The sequence below is a fragment of the Corvus kubaryi genome, unplaced genomic scaffold (assembly GCF_017639235.1).
Source record: "Corvus kubaryi isolate FWS band 111438036 unplaced genomic scaffold, C.kubaryi_AGA036_p1.0 37182, whole genome shotgun sequence".
NCBI classification, from domain to species: domain Eukaryota; kingdom Metazoa; phylum Chordata; class Aves; order Passeriformes; family Corvidae; genus Corvus; species Corvus kubaryi.
In genome coordinates, this window is record NW_024581050.1 from 897,877 (window position 1) to 918,553 (window position 20,677).

Sequence of the window (20,677 nt, forward strand, 5' to 3'; positions counted from 1 at the left end):
GCGCATCCTCCGGCACCGCCGAGCCGCGCCGAGCCGCGCCGGGCCGGGCCGGGGGTCCGAGCCGAGCCCAGTCGGTGGGGCCGAGCCGTGCCGAGCGGTAGGATGAGGGGCATCCTCTGCTTCTGCACCCTGATCCTCCTGGGTGAGTAGCGCGGCGCGGGGGGAGCGAGGGCACAACTTTCTGCCGGGCTCGGTTGCGGGGGTATTTCGGCCACCCCCGGGCAGGGGGGGTCTCCGCTCCCCGGCGCTCCGGGAGCAGTGAGGAGCCCTGGGGTGGCATCACCGAGGCCAGGTTGGACGGGCTTGGAGCAGCCCGGGCTTGTGGAAGGTGTCGCTGCCCGTGGCAGGGGGGGTTGGAACGAGATGATGGTGAAGGTCCTTTCCAACCCAGACCATTCCGTGACTCCGTGATCATCAGCTTTCTGTTGCCTCCTCTGGTCTGGACCCAAGCGCTGGGCTCTCTGCTACTGTCATTTCGGATAGTCGTGTTTGCCGCGGAAATGCCCAAATTTACCGCGAATTAAGGCACTTCTGTTTGGGGAAGAGGAGCTTGGAGGGACTGCGTTGGGGAGGGGGAAGGCAGATTCTGCCCAGCGCCGGGAATCCCCCGGCGATGCTGAGGCTGGAAAATGTCGGGGTTTGGGGCAGGTGTGTGCGGGGTGGCAGCCCCAGCTGTGCCGCTGCGTTGTGCAGCTCCGAGCCCCGTGTCCTGAGCCCCGACCCGAGCCGCGTGTGTGTCTGTGTGTGTCTGTGTGCGCTCGGGGGTTCCTGCCGCACGTTTCCTCACACCCCCCAGAACTCGGCTGTCCTCAGGGCTTTGTTCTTGCGCTGGGAGCAGGGAGTAAGGACCCCAGATGTTTCCCCTATCCCTGTGGAGCTCTAAAGGCAGCCCTCGTCCACTGGCGTGGTTGGGAGACTCTGTCCCCGTGTCCGCGGGGATGCGGGCTGCAGCTCCCGTGCGTTGAGCATCCCGCTCGCATCCCCTTTCGGCTCAGCTCGGAGCGGACGCTTCTCCTGCGCGTAATTCCCGGGGCCCCCCGCGTCCCTGGGAAGAAGGAGCCGTGGGTGAAGGGACTACAGCCCCCGGCAGCGGCTGGGAACTGCTGGGTGCCACGCCGGCTCCTCCCCTTGGGGTATTTTGTCCCCTCCCTGTGCTCCGCTGAGGCAGCAAACCCAACATTGAGCCTGTGTTTAAATAGACCAGGAAAGGCTGTGGGGAGGCTGGGAATAGGATGCGCCTGTTCTCTTCGGGTGGCCACTGGAGGAGGAAAAGGTCTTGGGATGACTGGAAGTGTCTGGGACATCGTGGATCGCCCGGCACTTGCTCCCTGCACGCCCCGCATCCTGCTGGGAGCCCCGCGCCTGGGCAAGACCGAGTGGGTTCTTCCCGCGGCGGGGAGGCTCTGCCGGAGCTCAGGTGACTCCTCTTGCCGGCTCTCCCTGTCACTAGATGTCAGCAGCAGCAACTCTTCCAAGTCCCCAAGGGGGCGGGGGGGGGGCGCATTCGACCCCCCCACCCAACAGGGACCATCTTCAGCCACGGAATGCTTTGCTCCAGGGGCTTGGAGTGCACTGGGACCCGACATGCCCCAGGCTGGGCTGGCTGCTGCCTCAGAGGGGCAGGAGCTGTGCCCTGGGCTGAGGGTGGTCTCAGCCTCCCTCAGAGCTGCAGTTTTTCCTGTAAGGATCACGGGGCCTCTGGGTGGGAGTCCAGGATCCGTTTTCCAAGCGGTTCCAATTGGCTGGCTCATTGATTGACTGCCTGATTGACTGACCGGTGGCCTGATTGATTTCTCTAGAGAAAGTGGACTTACAGAAAAGAGCAAATGGCCAGTCCTCCACTGTCAGCAGTGCCACTGGGAATAGGGGACAGGTGCTAAGGATACACTTGTCACCTCTGGTCCAAGCCAGAGCAAAGCCATCAGCTCCTACTCACCCTTGGCCTTCTGATCCCAGGGTCTCCAGAGGGACCTTTTCACCCCTGAACCGGCATTTGACCCCTGCAGACACAGCACCACCCCAGCAGATGCTACTGGACACCCTCAGCCTCTTCTCTAGATATTTTTGGGATGGTTTTGTTATGGATGGACATTTAGATGTGCCTGAGGGATGCCCTGCCGGGATCCAGGGTGCAAGGCTGGGGAGGGCAGGCACGAGCCTGGCAATTCCCGGCTTCATCCACACCGGCTGTGCACCAGGTGGGCTGCAGTGCGAGTGCCTTGCTTTTGGTGTGTCCCCCTCTGTCGTTCTTGCGATGATCCTGGCTGGACGAGGCAGTTCTTGGTGAGATCAGGGCTCTCCACGGTGGGACTAGGCAGTGTCGCCATTGTCCAGCCTGGATGGAGAGCTCCTGCTGCCGCTTCGTTCCCAGCTTCCTGCTGGCCACAGGGTGGTCACACTGGGTGACCCAGAGCAGCCAACTCGCAGAATTTAACAGTGCTTTTATTTTCCTCAACTGCTTCTCAGCCAGATCAGCTCCCTGACCTGTCTCCCCAGCAGCCACGTTGATGGCAGTGCGAGGACAGAATGGGAGCACACAGTTCCACCCCTGAAGACAGGGACATGGCTTTGGGGAAGTTCATTGCTGCTGTAGTGTTCCCTGATATTTACTTGAATTTGTGGCATTGGCAGAAATCCCACTCACAGGACAGTGGTGAGGCATTCAGGAAGACTTTATGGCAAATCAAGGCTCTAGAAAGCACCGATATAGCTAAATATAAAGAGTATAATTCATTTCACAAGGACACTGGGTTACACCTGTAACCAGCTCCCAAAGAACTGCCCAGATCTCAGAGGACACATCAGTCCCTGCACTAACCAAATACCAATTAAAGGATGAGAATGAAATGCTGGGCACAGCTGAAAGCAGGAGTTTGCTTTGAAATCCCCCTGGGCCCCAGAGTCAGTCCCGGGCCCCTGCGGTGGAGGGCAGGATTCCCAGATGGCACCGGGGCCCTTTGCTGCCAACCACGGCCGCCAGTTTCCCCGCGCTCGCTCCTCTCCAGAATTCCTGGCGTATGTTTCCCACAGGCTCTTCACAGATGCAGTCAAACACGAGATTGTCTGGCGGATTTTCACCTGGTTTGGGAACTCAGATCCCAGTGGAAAAGCAAAAAAAATCTCTTGAAAAATGCATCTGTGTGTGAGAGAGGGACGCACTCCTTAAATTTGTGGCTTTGTCAGTTCTGACAGGAGCAATCCGTTATTTGCATCAATAGGAATGTGATATTTATGTCTCTCTGTGGTGGTGCAGAGGAGAAATAAAACTTCTCCCTCAACAGGCTGCCCTCGAACGCTGTGCAAATTCCTCCGCAAGGATCTTACCACACCCAGAAAATGTTTTTTCCAGAGCTCTGGAGCCTTAAATAGTAATTATTGCTGGATAAAAATTAGTACTACTTAAGGCTAATAATTAGTATGAATTACTGTGAATAGCATTTTATTTTGCTTTTGGAGACAGAAATGTCTTCCCTGCTCTCCTGACAGTTTTCACAGATGATTTCTATTGTGCCTGAAATTCCCTTCATCATTTTCACACAAGACTTGTTCATTTTTATAACTTTCCACCTGGTCATTTTAAAACGTGACTTCTAATGTCTCTAAAGTTTGCCACCTTTTGATAAAAATACCTTGCTACCAAGATATCCATGATTTCTTTTTCCCTCTAGTGGACTTTATATTCCTTTTGCTTCCTTAAAAAATGTATAAATGACCTCTTTCTTCTCAACCCAAAAGCAAGAGAGGCAAATTGAAAGGTAGTTCTCCTGCTAAAAGAATTTTTTCAGAAGAGCACATTTCGTTGAAAAAATTAAAAGGAACGGAACTATGAAAAGCTTGTTCCCGTCAATCTTCAGTTCAGTACAGCTCCCTTGTTTTAAAAGCATCTGTCAAAGTCCCCTCTGGTAACACCTCCTGGCAGTGAACTTCATGCCTGGACGGGCTGATGGTGGGAGCTGTGATAGTGGCTGAGGGACGAGGGCTGGGAAGACGTTTCCACCTCCTGGTGTGACTGCCTTCATCTCTCTGGTCCATCCCAGCTGTAAAGGTTCAGACAGGGCTGTGCTGCACTGGATTCCTGTGGAAGCAGAGTGGAACCTCGTGGCTGAGAGGATGAGCCTGAAGAGGTGGATGGGAGTGGAACCATGCACGGATGTTTTGTCCTGCAGAGGGAAAGGGAGAAAAGCTGAGTTTGCGTGACTGGGCAGGGAGTGTGTCCAAGAGGGGTTGTGGTGATGGGGGACAAGGACCCAGGACTGTCTTACACAGGGCAAGAAGGGTTTCCAGAGGTGAAGCCACCATTTATTCTGGGCAAGGAGAAGCTGGGAAAGCCACAAGAAAGAAAAAGGAGTCTGCAGGAAGGTCACATCACATGTGAATGACCCGTGAGTCACTCAGGATCTGGGTCTGATACCAAGTGGTGCCACAGCTGGCTCTGGCTGATCTGCAGCGAGGGTGGTGGGTGTAAAGAGAGGTTGTTATCCTCAGGGATATTTCCAAGCATCTCCCTGCATCTTACCAGTGAGGTGGTCAATGCCCCGTCTCTGGAAACATTCCAGATGAGGCTGGATCCGAGCAATCTGAGTAGCAGTGGAGTCCCCATCCCTGTTGGGATTTCAGAGCTGTGTGGATGTGGCCCTTGGGGACATGGGGCAGGGGTGGCCCTGGCGGTGCTGGGGAATGGTTGAACTCAGTGGTCTTCTCCAATTTAGAGGGCTTTTCCAATTTAAATTATTCTTTGATTCTATTTTTCTCTTTCTGTCCAAATCCATCTGGAAAGCAGTTTGCATGAAAGATGCTGTAAAAACAGTTGTGCTGTGGGTTTGATTTTTAGAATCCAACTGGAAAATCCTGTCTGTGATACCTGTCCCCACTGAGTGCTCTGGCAGAGTTACTGCAGCACTCCCCGCACTGCTGCTGACATATGGCTCGGAGGGCGCTTTGACACACACGTGCAGCAGCTGGCTTTTGAGGAGGAAGGAATGGAACAGATTTTTCCGTGCATCTTCCAAAAGGAGGATCCAATTGCTCATCTTTCAAACATCTCCAAGCTCAGCCATCTATTCGTTACCCCCGAGGGGATGGCAGTCCACTTTGGGATGGAAGTTTAAACAGGTCCAGATGCTAATGGGCTGGGAGTTAAGACTTGATAAACTGGTGCGTTTTTCCTCCTCACTTTGTGTTACTTGTACAGTGAAAAAAAAGGCCAAGTGCATAATTTGGGTTAAAACTCACCTGCGGTGCTGCTGTCTGAGCTGCAGGGCTGTCACTGACTGCCCGAAGCACACGCTGCTGCTCACGGGTGTTCAGATCTCCTCTGCCTCCAGGGACTTGAGCCACTGATGGCTGCAAACCCAGGGAGGAGTGGAAGCGCCCATGGGATGAGTTCAACTCTCCAGATAGTCAGCAACAGGAGCAACTGTGGGAGTCCCTGCGTGATTTCAGGTCTCTGGAGCCTCAGAACTGAACTGGACCCAGCAAATGCTCGGGACAGGTCCTGGGAGAGCTCCAGGGTGCCTTAAGAGGTGGTGAATTGAACTCAATCTCTGCAAAATAATCAGGCTTTGCTTCAAGCTTTGCATCAAATGAGGCTGGCTGGTGCCTCCCGGGAAATCCCATCCTCCTCCATTAATCAGAGCAAAGGAAATACGGGGCAGCTACAGCCTCGTGGGAAGGGAGCCTTCACTTGGAAGATGGCTGTGAATTTTTGTTTTGAGCAAACACAGTGTCTGGGCCACCACTCGTGTAGAGTTCATGTGGTCCTGTCCGTGAGAATTTTACATAAACAGTCAAATGAATCATAAAGGGGTTTGAATTTCTCAATTCATCTTTTGCTGTTGCAGCCTTTATTGAACGCTTTGCTCTTTTCTTTTCCTCCTGCTGCCCAAACTGGACCCCCCAGAAGTGTCACCTCCACCTTCTTTTACTGTTGCAGCCTTTATTGAGCACTTTATTTCTCCCTCCTGCTGCTCTAATTGGATCCCCCAAAGGCATCACCCCCACCACGGTTATAACTTTAATGTCATTCTGTCCCTTGCTCATTCTAGTGGAAGGTGTCCCTGCCCATGGCAGGGGTGGAACAGGATGAGCTTTAAGGTCCCTTCCAAACCAAACCGTTCCATGACTCTGTGGCTGTGTGCTCTGCATCCCCCACAGCTGGTGTCTGGGATCTGCACTCCAGCTCCAAAGTGTTGGCTGTAGATGGAATGATTTGTCTGGCAGCCAACCCGTCCCCCCCTTGGTCAAAGTTGCTCCAGTAAGAAAATCCGGGAGGAAACTCACAGCTCCTCAGTCACCTGTGTCTGACTTTGGATAAACGAGTTTTCCTATCAGAGTACCTATTTCTCCTGATACTTCAGCTTCCCTGCGTGTGAGGAGCGATAAGCTGCCTGTGACAGCCTCCCAGTGATCTCAGATATCCTGACTCAGTTCCCTGCAGCCTGGAGAGAGAGGTAGCACTTGTCTCCTGCAGCACTGTGCATTTTTCCCTTTGTTGCTGCTGGTGTTTGCCTTTGATGTTTGGTGTGTACAGCCCAAGGCACCTTAAAAACCTGTCACAAGGCTCGAGGCGGCAGAACCCCCCCGGAGCCTTCTGTAATGAAGGCTGCAGGTGAGGACATCGTGTTTGCCGTCTGTTAATGGAGAGGAGAGTGACCCTGCATGCTGAATTATCAGCCAGGGCTTGGAATGAATCAAAGGCATTTGACCTGTTTGTGTAAGCCCCAGACAAGGCTGAGTGTGCTGAAGTGTTTCCTCTGCTTGGTGAGGAATTCACTCCTCCTTGCAAGGTTAGTTGATTTGACACGAGTTACAGCAATTTCACGGTACATTTTTTCCCCCCTTCCAAGACATTTGTTTTGTTTCTTCCCCTTGGTAAGAGAACATAACCCAGCGAGGTTGCTTGAGAGACAAATTGCTCACCTTGGGCTGCCTGTCACAGCCGCATCATCCCTCGGAGAGGGAGCACAGAGCTTCCCTTCCCATGTGGGAAAAGTGCTCAGGGGGTCGTGGTGCCCGGAAAAACCTTCAAGGTAACGTGAAGGAGGTGTCTCCACAAGGAGCTGGAATGAGGACGAGGTCGAGCTGTGTGTTGGGAATGTAGTATGTTCAGAACAGACGGTGCTGCAGCTCTTACACCTCACCCTCCAGCACCCCAAATTTGGCCAAGGCTGTGGGCTCACACCTTCTGTCTGCTGCCTGGTGGGGAATCACTGCAGGAGAGACTGAAGTAGTTGGACTCTGTGATCTCAGAGGTCTTTTCTAATCTAAAAGATTCTATGATTCTATTAATAAGAGCTTTGATTTCAGATTACTTAAAGGAAGAAGAGCCAGTCCCCTTAGGGGGCTGATGGGATCAGTGCAGGACTTGTCAGGCTTTGGAGAATTAGCAAACCTTAAACCAAAAGTGCTGCCCTGTGGAGCTCCTCAAAAGTGCTCGGGTGCCCCATTCCCTGAGAATATGCTGGTTTTCCCTGTCTAATTAGAAATCTTGTCTCCTTTTTGTGATTACTTGGAATGTTAAAAGGAAATGTCCTGAGATGAGAAACCTCCTCTGGGACAGAGCCTTAGAGACTGTCCTGCTGTTTTGGGAACTTTGCTAAACTTGCAGTGCAAGACTTCTCTGTCAGGGCCAGAAGTTTTGGGAAGGGAACAGTGGAGAAGGTTCTGAGCAGATTCTGGTCCGGAGATGGAAAGTGGAAGAGAAGAGGCTCCTGAGGTGTTGGACAGAAGATGCAGATGAAGCTTCCCATGATAACAGGGAATTCAGGCGTTGGAAGGAGGAAAGTGCAGGACTGCAAAGGTCTGAGGTCCATTCTCTGGTTCCAGGGAAGCCCTAAGGGCTAGATTTTCCTTCTGCAAAAGGTGATGTGATTCTCTGCAGGTGAAGTGACAGCGTGGAGTGTGGACACACATCCCAGGAAAAGCAGTGCCAGAGTTACCACCCTCCTGGGACTAATGCAAGGAAATTTATCTCCCTCTCCTGGTATTGCTTCATTCTCCCTCCCAACAGACCAGCCACAGCAATCCTTAATGTGTGCTGGAAAGCCTGTTAGTAATTAAGTAGCTGACTCCAGGGGGTCCAGATCTCTAATTGAGTTTCTCAGATGCTATCGCATTACCAGTAAGTTTTGATCATAATGGAAGGGCTGGAGCGAAAAACAAACTAACAAACACGAATTAAAAAGGCCCAAATACCAAAAAGAAACCCAGTGAACTCCCCCAGAAGTGTTTAATCTGCAGGTTGAATGCTGACCCATGGGACGAGGAATTGCAGCGTCTGTTTCTGGTCTCTCAGGTTTTGGATAATGATGTAAATTCACTGCATCCACGTGTAGAAAAAGGGTAGTTTTAAAGTAGGGAAATTCTTGTGAGGCAGAGCCAGGAGACAGCGCTGTGTTTGACCTGGCATATTTGTGTTTGTGGGAAGCAGCAAACTCCAAGCTGGGATCAGAATTTCTGAGCAGCCTATGAGGAACAATGTGGCTTTTAGCAGCGCCTGCCCGAGCATACGACCCACTGAGCTCGTGCTTTGTGCTCGGGCCGGAGCCAAGTTCAGGTGAGGAGTGTGCTCTGAAAACCTGCCCGTGCACAGGGATCGGGGATCCTGCCTTGCACCGGGACTGGGGATGTGCCCTGCTGGAGGGCTGGAGTCAGCCGGGTGCCACAGAGGGGGAGCAGCCGTGGAGTGCAGCACATAAAAGCCTCTGAGCGAAGAGCAAGCTGGAAAACAGAAGCTCATTTCCCAGAAAAACATTGGGCTTTTGGTACAATTTGACTTTCGAACAACAGTGACAGATCAGGAATAGTAAAATTTGAAATAAAAGATAGCAAGTGGAAAATAAAATGCTTATTAAGTATAATTCCAGGGGAAGAAAAATGAGGACTAAAATGAAGCTGCAGATGTTTCTCTTTTGTTTTATCTGCCTTTATTAAGAAAACAGAAAATGGTCTTCCTGGAGGACCCTGGACAGGAAGAGAAATGGAACTTGTTTCTCACTTGTCCACTGCCCACACACCAGACAGGGAATGGTCCCAGCTGGCTGCAGGAAATGGGTTTCATCCCACCTGGTTTTCACCTGGTCTTCTGAACTTTTCCTTTCAATTGTGGAGAGAGGTTGAGGGGCCTGGAGGGACACTGGCCCTCTCTGCAGATTGGTGTTATCTCCAAGGACTACAAAGCCAATTATGGTGACAATTTTAGCTCTTTCCTTGATCAGTGAGATGAGCCCAACCTAAGCCACCAAGTTCTCGTGTCCTCCAAGGAAGCAGCTGATGCTGGAGGCAGAAGTCAAGGACCCATCATTTCAATTGATACAACTAAAAAAATGAAAGATAAAAAAAATGAGATTAAAACATTATTTTGTGTTTTGTTTTCCTACTTACAAACCCCAAATTTTCCCAGGGAACATATTTTTCCATGGTTAAAAGAGAAAGAAAGAAATCCAGTGAGAAATTTCTGACTGTTTCACAGACCTGTTGGCTCTGGTCCCAATGGTGGTTGGAACTATGGGGAGTTGTTGAACTATGGTGACTCTTCTGGTGGTCACAGAGGCCACTCAGAGCCCAGGAGCACTTGGAGCCATGGGAATTTGCTTGTCCCACCTGTTAAAATCCCTGAAGAGGTTTTGGCCGTGGCCAACAAGTCCCGTCCTGGGCATTGGTCCCAAGCCAAGGACCATTCCCAGTCGGCGTGTGAGTGGTTGCTCTGCTTTGCAGGGGAGGAGAGTTTGACAGCCTGAGTGAGGCAGGTGTGGGTCATTTGGACCAGCACCTTGAGTTTCCTTGATTAAGGAAGTGAGGCAGGGCACTGAGACCACGCTGTCGCTCCCAGGCACTGTCCTTTGCTCAGACAGCTCCCAGATACTGCTGGACAAACATGTTTCAGTTCAATCTCCTTCAAGCCCCTACATTCATCTTCCTTTCTGCTGCTTCCAGCTCAGAAGGCAGAACACTCACAATGACACGAGATAATACAAAACGAATGGTGGCACTGGCTGATTTATCGGGAGCAGATGAATCTGGCTGTTCGGTGCACGGAGGTGTGAAGCCCACAGGCACATGGGCCCAGCCGGAGGCCAGGCTGTGTGTATGCAGGATAAGGCCGTCAGAAGCTCCCTGCAGAGCCTGTATCAGCCCCGGAGTGTCCTCTCCAAAAGGCACAGCCCTGCTTGGCTTGCCATTGCAGCAAGCATGACCTCTAAGAGAAGGCACGTGAGAGATGCCTGGGGGTGCTTGGTTTATCCAGAGCTGAAGAGGGGAGAAAGACACAGGAGAGAACATGATCTCACTCTATAAATACCTTCAAGGTAACAGTGCAAGGGAAGGAAGAGGATTAGTCACACTGCTGTAAGACAGGGAGGGGAGGAGAGAGAGCAACAGCGTGAAGCAGTGAAGGAAAAAGTTTTGAGTATTAGGAGTGAAATGTTTAGGCTATTTTTCTCATTTGTAATGGAAAAAGAAATTGCAGGGTCTCAGTTTGAGTTCTGCTTGAAGCTTGATGAAATTTTTTCAGGAGAGTTGTGAGTCATAGGCATGAGGAGTAACTGGTGCATCGCTGTGTAGGATCTGCAGGTCCTGGGTGCATCCACGAGCTAAACAAGGGGCCAGTGTGGCCTTTGAGATGGCAACAGTGTTCCAGGCAGAGGGTCACCCTGCTGCCTGGAACACTTGGAGTCAAGGGCTGGCCAAAGTTCTTTCACTTTCCCTTTTACCCAATATATCCCAAATACATGTTGAGGATACCATGGGAAGATGGTGCTGCTCAGCCCAAGGTTTCAATGGCCATTTGATGGTGGAGCTGGGAGTGGCTCCGTGTTGGATGATGAGCCTGGGCAAGCCCTGCGCTCTGCTGGTTGTTACGTGGTGATGAGCTGGCTCCTCATCTCCACTAGAACAGTCTCAGTGCCTTAGATCCAGCATCACCTTCTGCACCTCCCAGGCCCTCTCTGCTCCGAGGACAGGAGAACTCCTGCCCTCAGAGCTGGCCCTGTTCTCCCTGGAGCGGAGGTGAGCAAGGCAGGAGTTTGGAGGTAACCTCCCTGAGGGGTTGGCTCCAAGTCAGGCTTGGACAATCACTCCTATTGTCACCTTCCATTCTGCTGGGACTCAAAAGTAAATGTTTTCAAAAGAATATGGGTTGCTGGTGCCAAGATTTTTCCCCATGTCCTCAAGTAAGTGCCAAGAACTCCGCCTTCTCATAACAAATCAACTGGCCAAATGTAGGTGTCCCTGGAGAAAACCCTTCAGGCTGCTAAGAATTAACAAATTGATTCAACTAAAGATGAACAATTTAATTATGTTGTTCTTCCAACTGTGTTTTCCTGGGAAAATGAATCTTGTGTATGTCTGTCAGTCTGTCCACCCCCACTAGTTTTTAAGCCCCCTGGGCAAATTAGACAGAATCGTACATTCATGGAATAGTTTGGATTGGAAGGGATCTAAAAGCTCATCTCCTTCCACCTCCTGCCACAGGCAGGGACACCTTCCACCACACCAGGTTGCTCCAAGCCCCATCCAACCTGACCTTGTTTGATAAGAAGTTCCAGAAGAAGTTCAGATCCCACAGGCTTTGGAAGAGGGAATGAGCTCCGAGTACTGCCCACTGTGGGAAGAGTTAGTTCAGAGCAGAAAAGGAGATTTAGAAATCCAGCTCCTTTCATAGTGCTGCTTATTTTGTCCCAGGTAAGTATTTTTTTCTTAGGAGTGTGGGTGACTTGTTGCAGGAACTCCCCAGGTTGTATTTTCTTGCTGTGGTGTCACCTTGAACATACCAAGAATGTGTGAGAATCGCTCAGGGGCAGCAGGTGACTGTTGGTGATGAAGGGAATTGGGGAAAGAATAAGCTGGTCCTCAGGTAGAACCTCCCGGGGTTTGAGTCCATCTCAGTGGACAAAGCCTGGACAACAGGGAACAAACACCTGGCTGTACCACGGCTTCTCGGCAGCCCCATCCCCTGGGTCAGCGCCAGCTGCGGCTCCTCCCGCGCCTCCCTCGTGCTGCTGGGCTCCGGTGGGACGCAGGGACACAGCTTTGTCCATCCCACCATGGACATGTTGGGTGGCAGAGGGTGGTGGCAGGGCAGCAGTGGTGGAGAACTGTTGACTCCAGTAGCTCCTGTGACACTTGCACAGGGAAGGGACAGGGATTGAATGAATTGCCCGGTGCTTTCTCTGCTTCTCTGCATTTGATTTGTGTGCACCTGTCTGAACCTCACTGCCCCTTCCCTTCGTTCCTTGTCCTGCTGCCCCACAGATCCAGGGGCTGATCCAGAGAGCAGAGCTTCTGCTCTGCCCCTTTGTGTGTCATACAGAAATCATGGAGTAATAGATCAGAAGGGAAAAAGGGTGAAAGAGAAGGAGGGAAAAAGATGTTCCTTCATGGTGGTTTTGTTTTCTAACAATGTTGACATTATGTGGAGTAACCGAGTATAAAATCTGCCTATCGTTTGGGAGCTGGTATGCAGGGAAGATGTTATTATCCCAGCCTTTTATGCCTCTTTACTCTGTCTGGATCAGAGGAGATAAATGTGTAGATAGGAGCCTCAGCTCCTGTCTTTATTTAAGCTGTCAGGTACTGCAACGTTATTTTATGATGATTGTTATAGAAAGCCTCCACAAAGAGATATATGTTTCTATATTCCCCCTTGTTTCCTATTTTAATCTATGATTTAATAATAAAAGAGATGTATTTCCCTTTATTATTTTTATTTGTAGTGTTAGTGCATCTTGTTTACTCTTATTTTTCAAATAAACATTCACAGTCACAAAGCACTTAAAATACGCACATAATCAATCTTCTCTGTTCTCTTTTGGGCTCCCTTTTGACTATTATTGCAGTCATACTTTAATTTACACACATTAATGCCAAAGCCTCTTTAGTATAAAGCACGTTCCCGATGGGGACGCAGTGGGGACACGCACACAAACACACGGCCATCGTCCCCTCAGCCACACTCCCGCACCCACATGGCTCACATGGCTCAGGTCAGGCACAGCTACACACGAAACGAGGCCACAGCCACTTCTGTTGAGGTGGAATAGTCCGCAGAGCTAGGAACAGGTTGTCCAGAGAAGCTGTGGCTGCCCCATCCCTACGGCCGGACGGGGCTGGGAGCAGCCTGGGACAGTGGGAGGTGTCCCTGCCCATGGGAGGGACTTTAGGGTCCCTTCCAACCCAACCATTTTGTGATATTCAATGATTCTATTATATTATTAACAGATTCTGGGATTAAATTACCCATCAAGGCTTGTACAATACCTTCCAAAATATTGAGGTATGTTCATTGTATCAGGGAATTGAGCTTCCCATGGGTTTCTGGGAGAGTTGGGTACCAGAGAAGGAGGTGAATCTGTGGGCCTTAAACCAGATATCTGCTGTACATCTAGATTCTGGGTGAGTTTGCTCGAGTTGAGCTCATCACCATGATTTCTCTGCTGCTTGCTCTCCCTAAGGCCTGTGGCCTTCTATACTTGAAGCATCCGTGCAGATCGCAGCCATTGGCTCCAGAAAGCACCACAGGAATGACCATGGCTGAAGCCAGCAAAGGGCTCATGAGCTGGTGGGTTAAACAAAGGTCATTGAAAACATCTCATCCCACTTCTTCCTCTGCAAATATGTGTCTCTCAGTCCTCTGTAGAGACTTAGAATCCTTTGTCTTTTGGGGGAAAGTATCTGCCTTCTGTTCTGTTTTTATTTGGAGATTTGAAATTATGTCATAGCCTTTGCAGACCTAACGATGTTCCACAGGCAGAAACCCGGCAGCATGGGGAACAGCACTTTGATTGACGTGAGGATGGGCTGTGTGACCAGACCCATCTCCTACGGTGCCCTATGACCACGTGCTGTGCAAATGTCCTCCTGGGGAGCCTGGTAACAACAGCTGTTTGAACAATTTCCAAGCAGGAACTTGGCACCACTCCAGATTAAAAATACAGACAATTAGTGGAAGTACTTTCAGTCTCAATTATTTCCCTCTTATGGCAGAAAAAGCATCTGTGGAAAACTGGACAGTTTCTTTCCAAATGTGTTGAAATTGTGTCCAAAGGGAACATGAGGGAATCCCAGAACTGGCTCAACATCTCTTACCCCTGCCCATCTGAACCCTGTGCCAGGCAGTACCCACCTCTGTCCAGCATTTTCTCAAGTCCTGGCTCTCGGAACTGTAGTAGGAGTTACAAGGGTTGTCTGCAACATTTTTACTCTATTTAGTTTAAACCCAGTCACTAACATCCAAATCACAGAAATTTAGAAAAAAGTTAGGAACAATGAACAGCTATAGAAATTTTTCCTTCTGCTCCCAGGCTGAAACTTCCAAGAGAAAAAAATTACATTAAAAGAGCCCTGGGAGACACCGAGTCTAACACAGACGTGTCTCTATTCTGGTGGGGCTTTTTCTCTTGGGTAAGCTGATGTTACTGTGTTTGCACTCAGCTCGTGCTCCTGCTGTCAGGTCACAGGGCTGCAGGACGTCTCTCGACATCCATCACTTCTTGCAGCGGCAGTGGGAGGGTCCTTGGAGACATCCAGGAATCCAGATCCATGGATGGGGCACAAAGCTGCTGCCACCACAGCACTCAAAGCAAGGGACAAGTTTCTCTGCACCACAGAAAAGCAGAGTTGGAAAGGTCTGTTTTGTCCTGCCAGTCCACAGCTGACCCTTAGACTGGAAGGGTGCACAGTCCATCTTCTCCAGCACATTTCCCAAGGCCTGGGAACAGTCTGTGCAGCTATAAACGTGTGCTCCCTGCATCCCTGTGCGTTCCCTGCGAGTTCCCTGCGATATGAACTCAGCCACCCCCAACCTTGCACACCAGAGCTCTGTTTCTGCAAGGCCAAGCTGCTGGACAGGCTTGAGCAGAGGCTGAGGCATTTCCTTCCCCAGGCACCTGCACCCACGTTGTTGCTCAGCACCCAGGTCTGCAGGATCTGCAGTGTTTTGGAAGGGCTTATTTGAGGTCACCTGCTGCAGTCCTGGTCCATCCAGCCCACCAATGTCTCTGCCTCCCAGAGATGTTCATGTGGGAGTTATTATTGGGACTGACAGCAAAGACAGTGGGAGTGTAAGGACTGGAGTGGTCTGAGCCCTACCAATGACCTGAACCTCTGAGGAATGACACATATCCTTATTTTTGTCTTTCCTCCTACACAGACAAGGAAAGTGCAGACATTTTGGCTTCCCATAGGAAATTAATAAAAAGCTTTGTCCTCCTCCACCCTTGGCCACCTTCCCTGGCAGTTCATGACAACCAAATTCTACCTGTGGCTGTGTCATAGGCCCTGAAAACCTGCCCATCTCCCCAAGGCCTGCCACACTGAACCTCAGAGATCTGGTCTAGTCAGAAGGTTTGCAGAGAAAATGAGGGTTTTTTTCTTCCTGGCTGGCTTCCATCAGCAGCAGCTCCTGCTCTCCAAGGCACATCTCAATTAATTAATACAGTCAAACCTTATTAGAGACAATCGTTGGCCAGAAGTTACCAAGTTCAGAGTTCTCTCTGCTTTTCTCCTTGTTACTTCTCACCGTTGCTTTCCTCCCTGGTGCCTTTCTCTCCAGTGAAGCATCTCCTGCGAAGCCTGGTGTAGAGTGGGAGCTTTTTTAGAGTGGAGCAGAGGTTCAGCCCTCCTCCCAGCCCAAAGCCCAGCTGCAGTCGGGGATCCCGAGTGGATCCCAGCACAGCCTGGACACATTCCATGCCGTCATCCACGGCTGGGCAGCAGCAGGTTATGGCTCTCGGAGTCCCAGCAGCTCTCAGGGTCCCAGCTGCTCTTCTCTCCCCTCAAACTTGGCATTGTGGGAACAGCAGCGAGTTGTTTTTGTGAGACAACTGAGAGATGACCCCCAAGGCCTCTGTAATGGGGGGCACTGGATCCTGGGAATGCTGAAAGTCCTCCAGGCAGGCTGAGGTTTGACCTGAGACACTCCGAGGATCCATGGAAGGGAGGGAAGGAGGGAAGGAAGGAAGGAAGGAAGGAAGGAAGGAAGGAAGGAAGGAAGGAAGGAAGGACGGAGGGAAGGGAAGGGAAGGGAAGGGAAGGGAAGGGAAGGGAAGGGAAGGGAAGGGAAGGGAAGGGAAGGGAAGGGAAGGGAAGGGAAGGGAAGGGAAGGGAAGGGAAGGGAAGAAGGAAAGGGAAGGGAAGGGAAGGGAAGAAGGAAAGGAAGGAAGGACAAAACCCAGACCCAGCGCACTCAAAACCAAGGCACACATCAGCAAAAGGAGCAGTGTCTGATTTCGTGTCACACTGCTCCAGAATCCCTCCCCTGTTGTTTTGACGCTTTGGGAGGCACCAAAGTGCAGGCAGCCAGGGCATGGTCCGTAGGGGTGGGATGTGGTGGAGGGGAGGAAGGACTAGGACAATGCCATGAAGGTGGAGGCAGCAGGACCCCTGCCATCCTTCCTGCTGAGAGGTGCTGCTTCCCTGGGAGCATGTGCTGGGGTTTGTCCGCTGGCTCAGCAGGAGGACCTGGGATACCCCAGCACCAGGAATGTCCCCAGGCCTCAGCCCTTGCCCTGCAGCTGCTCCAGCTGAGCCCTGGCCACGAGTCCGGGCCGTGGGCCACTGGGGCACACAGCTTGCAGGAGCCCCTGGGGCCCCCAGCCTGGGAAAAAAGGATGCAGGTGCCTGGGACACGGACTGGAGAGCAGTCGAGGGTTCATCCTCAGCAGGGAGCAGCTGTGTCCCAAACCAGGCAGATCTCTCTAAAAGCAGTGGTGGCACAGCAGGAGCACGGGCTGCTTTGTGTCTGTGGGTAAATGAGAGGCATTTTCCAGCGCTGTCAGAGCAGAGCTTTTCAACAACCTCAAATTATTATTATTATTTTCTTTTAGCAGGAATGCAAATATGTCAGCCTTTCTAGGTGGCTTCATTAACTACCCAGCACATCACTCAGAGCCTCACAATTCTTGTCAAGTACCGACATCCCCATCCCGTGTTCATTGCAGAGTCTGAATTCCTCTGACTCCATCTCGTGATGACAAACAGGTTGAGAATAGGATTAAAAAAATATCCAAAAGATAATAACAGTTGTTTTTCTTCCTTACAGTTCCTAAATAACAGAGAAAATACATGCCAGGGTCGGTGCAGTTCCCACCCTGAGTAACTCAGTGCTATGGCATTGTGATACACGGAAAGAATTAGATCTCATCCCGGGATTTAATGGATTTGTGCTGAAACATGGGGCAATGCCTCAACCCCTCTGTGTGAAGGAAGCAGAAATTCCTATCTTTCCCATTTTGCTGCTTCTTGATTGAACAGGAGGGAACAAGAACAGTGCTGCAGGGTCGTTATTAAAGCTGATCAAACTGAGACCAAAATAAATTGACTAACAACAGAAAAATCCTTTTATTACATAAAGGTCTTAATTTGTCTGTTTATTTTCATAAAAGCACTCAACTGTTCTTTGACCCTCAGTCCTTGTCATTCCATTTCCTAGGAATTTTACATACCTTCTCCCCCAAATATCAAATAAGGGATGTCCATCACTCTGCCGTGTATCTCACGGTCAGAGACCACCACAAGTCTCACCCATGTCTGCTGCACCATTTGGGCTGCCCCAGCATCTCAGAACATTCCCTCTTCTCGAGTCTGTCTCAATCCCTTTCAAGGTCTGTCCAGACTGACTTTCCTTTCCCACTGCAACTCCCTCCAGTGTCTTAGAAGAAGCTCTTTCTCCTCCCAGCCTCATACCATCAAGAACTCCTTCACAGCCCTCAAAACATGGGACAACTCAACAAAATTCCTAAATAAGTGAAGCATGGAGAGGTGTTTTCTACGTCTTCTCTGAGTATGGGGACCTCAACTGAGAGATTTTGGAGCATAGAAGAAAGCACAGTTAACCACAGGTGATTTTAAGAAAGACAAGTCATGACCAGTCATCCTGGTCCTGCTGCATTTCAACACCAGTCACAAAAATGTGTTAAATATTTGAGCAGAAGGCACAGCACATGGATTGGCACAAAGGGGGGATTGCTCCAGATGTGGTGTAGAAGACTGTGCCCTGATGTGCAAGGAGAGGCAGATTTGAGTATATTTTAGCAGCACTGTGTCTAAAATGCCTGAGCCTTGACCTCCAGCTGTATGAAAAAATAGGTATTTCAGGCTCCAAAGTCTTTCAGACTCTTTACTTTGATGAAGGATAGGTACTCCAAACATTACAGACTGAACTGGCAAAAGAAATGAAGGGATTTGGAGGCACTAATTAAAACACCATGGCTGCTGTTTTGTCACTCACACAGCCATGAAAGCTGTGGGAAGCTCAAACCAAGCTTTGCATTTGATGACGCAGTAATATTTTATAGCTGAGATAACTTTGGCTGGGCTGGTTTATTATCAGCCTCTGCAGAACCACATCTGCTTTCTGGGAGTTGTGACCCCCTGCTCTCTGGGGGTGCAGGCCACTGCTGGTGACCCTTTTCAAATCAGAGACACACAGACGAGGTCTCAGGGTGTCTGAGAGCAAAGGCACCTTTGGAGAGCTTACAGCTGAAATTTTCCAAGTGCACTGGTGGGGAGCAGGGAAATGTGAGTGGGGTAACAGGCTGGCAGCCTTTGGAGAGCAAGGCTGGGAGCTGTAAAACCGGCTGTGTGTGCAAAAGGAAGCAGAAGTCGGGAAAGAAGAAAGACCAATCTCCTGAGGTTAAAATCTTTCAGCTTGAGCCAGTGCAACATTCAATACACACAACTGTCAACACTTTAGGGGACCCTGTAAAAAAGGTGGGGACAGACTTTTCAGTAGGGCCTATAGAGATAGAAAAAGGGAGAACGGTTTTAAATTAAGAAAATAGAGATTCAGACTAGGTATAAGGAAGACATTTTTTACGATGAGGGTGGGCAGGCCCTGGCACAGGGTGCCCAGAGCAGCTGTGGCTGCCCCTGGACCCCTGGCAGTGTCCAAGGCCAGATTGGACAGGGCTTGGAGCAGCCTGGGACAGTGGAAGGTGTCCCTGCCTATGGCAGGGGTGGCACTGATGACCTTTAAATGTCCCTTTCAACCCAGACCATTCCGGGAATCTGTAACATCCATTGGGTTGCACCAAGCATTGGGAGAGCAAACCCCTGGGGAAAGCAACCCCTCAGCCAGGCTGGGCGAGAGGAGCCGTGACCAGATGCCGGTGGCTGCCACGAGGCTTACGATGTGTGAAGACATCAAAGTGCAGGTTGTGCTCACTGATCGCCAGGAATCCACCCAGGGATATCACAGAGCCATGGAATGGCCATTTGCTTGCCTTTCCAGCCTTATTATTGGGTTCAGACTGGAGGAGAAATGGGCACTGGGAGGGCTTGGCCGAGCTCTCGTTGCTGTGCCCGGGCTCAGCGGTGCTGACACTGCTCTGGGGAGAGGCAGAGGGGGCTTTAGTGCTCCTCTGCACTGCTCCTGTGGTTGGTTTTTCACACCCTCACCCCTCAACACACCCTGGGCTCTTCAGTCATTGTCTGGCTTTTCACAACAAAAAACCTGTTAATTTCCAGAATTAGCCAGCTGTGTGCTTCTCCTCACCCACCCTCCCCCCCCCCGATAATCTGCATGTGACTTGTCAGCATAAAATTTTGCCATGTGATAAGTTCACCTTTAAAACACACCTTCCTTTGCACCAAAGCCCCAACAGCAGAGGAAACCTTGTGCGTTCCTGACGCCCCTGATACAAACACCCATCTGTGCTTTTAGGACCTCTGTCTCCTCATGCAGCATCCGGGGCTGGAGGCCTCGGCTTCGTGGGTTTTCTTTGCAATTTAGACCTTAACATGCAAATAGATTATTCTTTGGGTTTGGACTGGTTTGCAGTATTCTTTGTATGTCCCCAAAATACTTTGCTTGAGGAATGCTGCCAGGCAGAATTCCTTGCAGGCTGCTGCTGAAGGAGGTTTTTATCTGCTCTGTAAGCAAAGATGGGAGCTCTGGTTTGCAGAGTCCGTGCAGAACCCAAGTGCTGCGTGTGCAGACTGGGCTCTCACAATGGTTGGAGATGTTCAGGGCTGTAGCAGGAGCAGCTCTTCACTGTGGGAGGTTCGGGTTGGGCAGAGGAACAAATGAGTTGAAAACAGGGATTTTTAGCTCAACGACTAAACAAAAATGAAAATCCATTTCAAGCTGGTAGTTAATGGGCAAAAATGGGCTGTGCAGACTTCAGTGGTTCTTGGGGGAGATCCCTCTTCCACCCATTTCTTAGTGTCTGGGAAAGCACACACCCCCCTCAATTAAAAAAAATGAACTCACATTGCTTTAATAGCAAGGAAATGCTGGGGAGAAGCTGCTGCTTTCAAGGTTATACCCGGGGGGCCTGTCAGGGAGTATTTAATGGAGATTTTCTCAGCATCCTGAGACTAGAAACTTAATAAACTTTAAAAGGAAAAGGAGCATGCCTGCACCCCAGCAAAAGGGAAGCCCTATTTAATGCTGCTGGTCCCTCTGCAGTGGGGCCTGGGGCAGTGGGAGTCAGTGTTCACTGGGATTTCTAACCCTGCTGGAGGCAGTGGAGAGAGGCTGTGGCGGGTGAAGGGCTCTCACAGTCCCCTCTTAAGAGTCTGGGTCAGATGTCTCCACAAACATGACACTGACAGTTTCCTTGGGTCTCTGTAAATCCAGGGTCTTGTTCTCCAGGTTTTTTTCTTGTCCATTTGTCCCCAGGGGAACAGTCTCTCCTCAAATCCAAAAGCAAGCAGCTAAAAAACCATTATGTATTTTACA

At 50.6% G+C, this 20,677-nt stretch overlaps 1 protein-coding gene across 1 annotated transcript in view; it reads left to right on the top strand.

The window, feature by feature from the left end:
• The first annotated feature begins 6 nt into the window (after positions 1-6).
• The window catches only part of LOC121661606 (GDNF family receptor alpha-4), a 68,149-nt gene continuing 47,478 nt past the window's right edge, over positions 7-20,677 (top strand). The window contains exon 1 of the mRNA XM_042021967.1: positions 7-142. Coding sequence (XP_041877901.1) covers positions 103-142 — 40 coding nt within the window. The 5' untranslated portion in view covers positions 7-102. The remainder of the gene's footprint in view (positions 143-20,677) is intronic.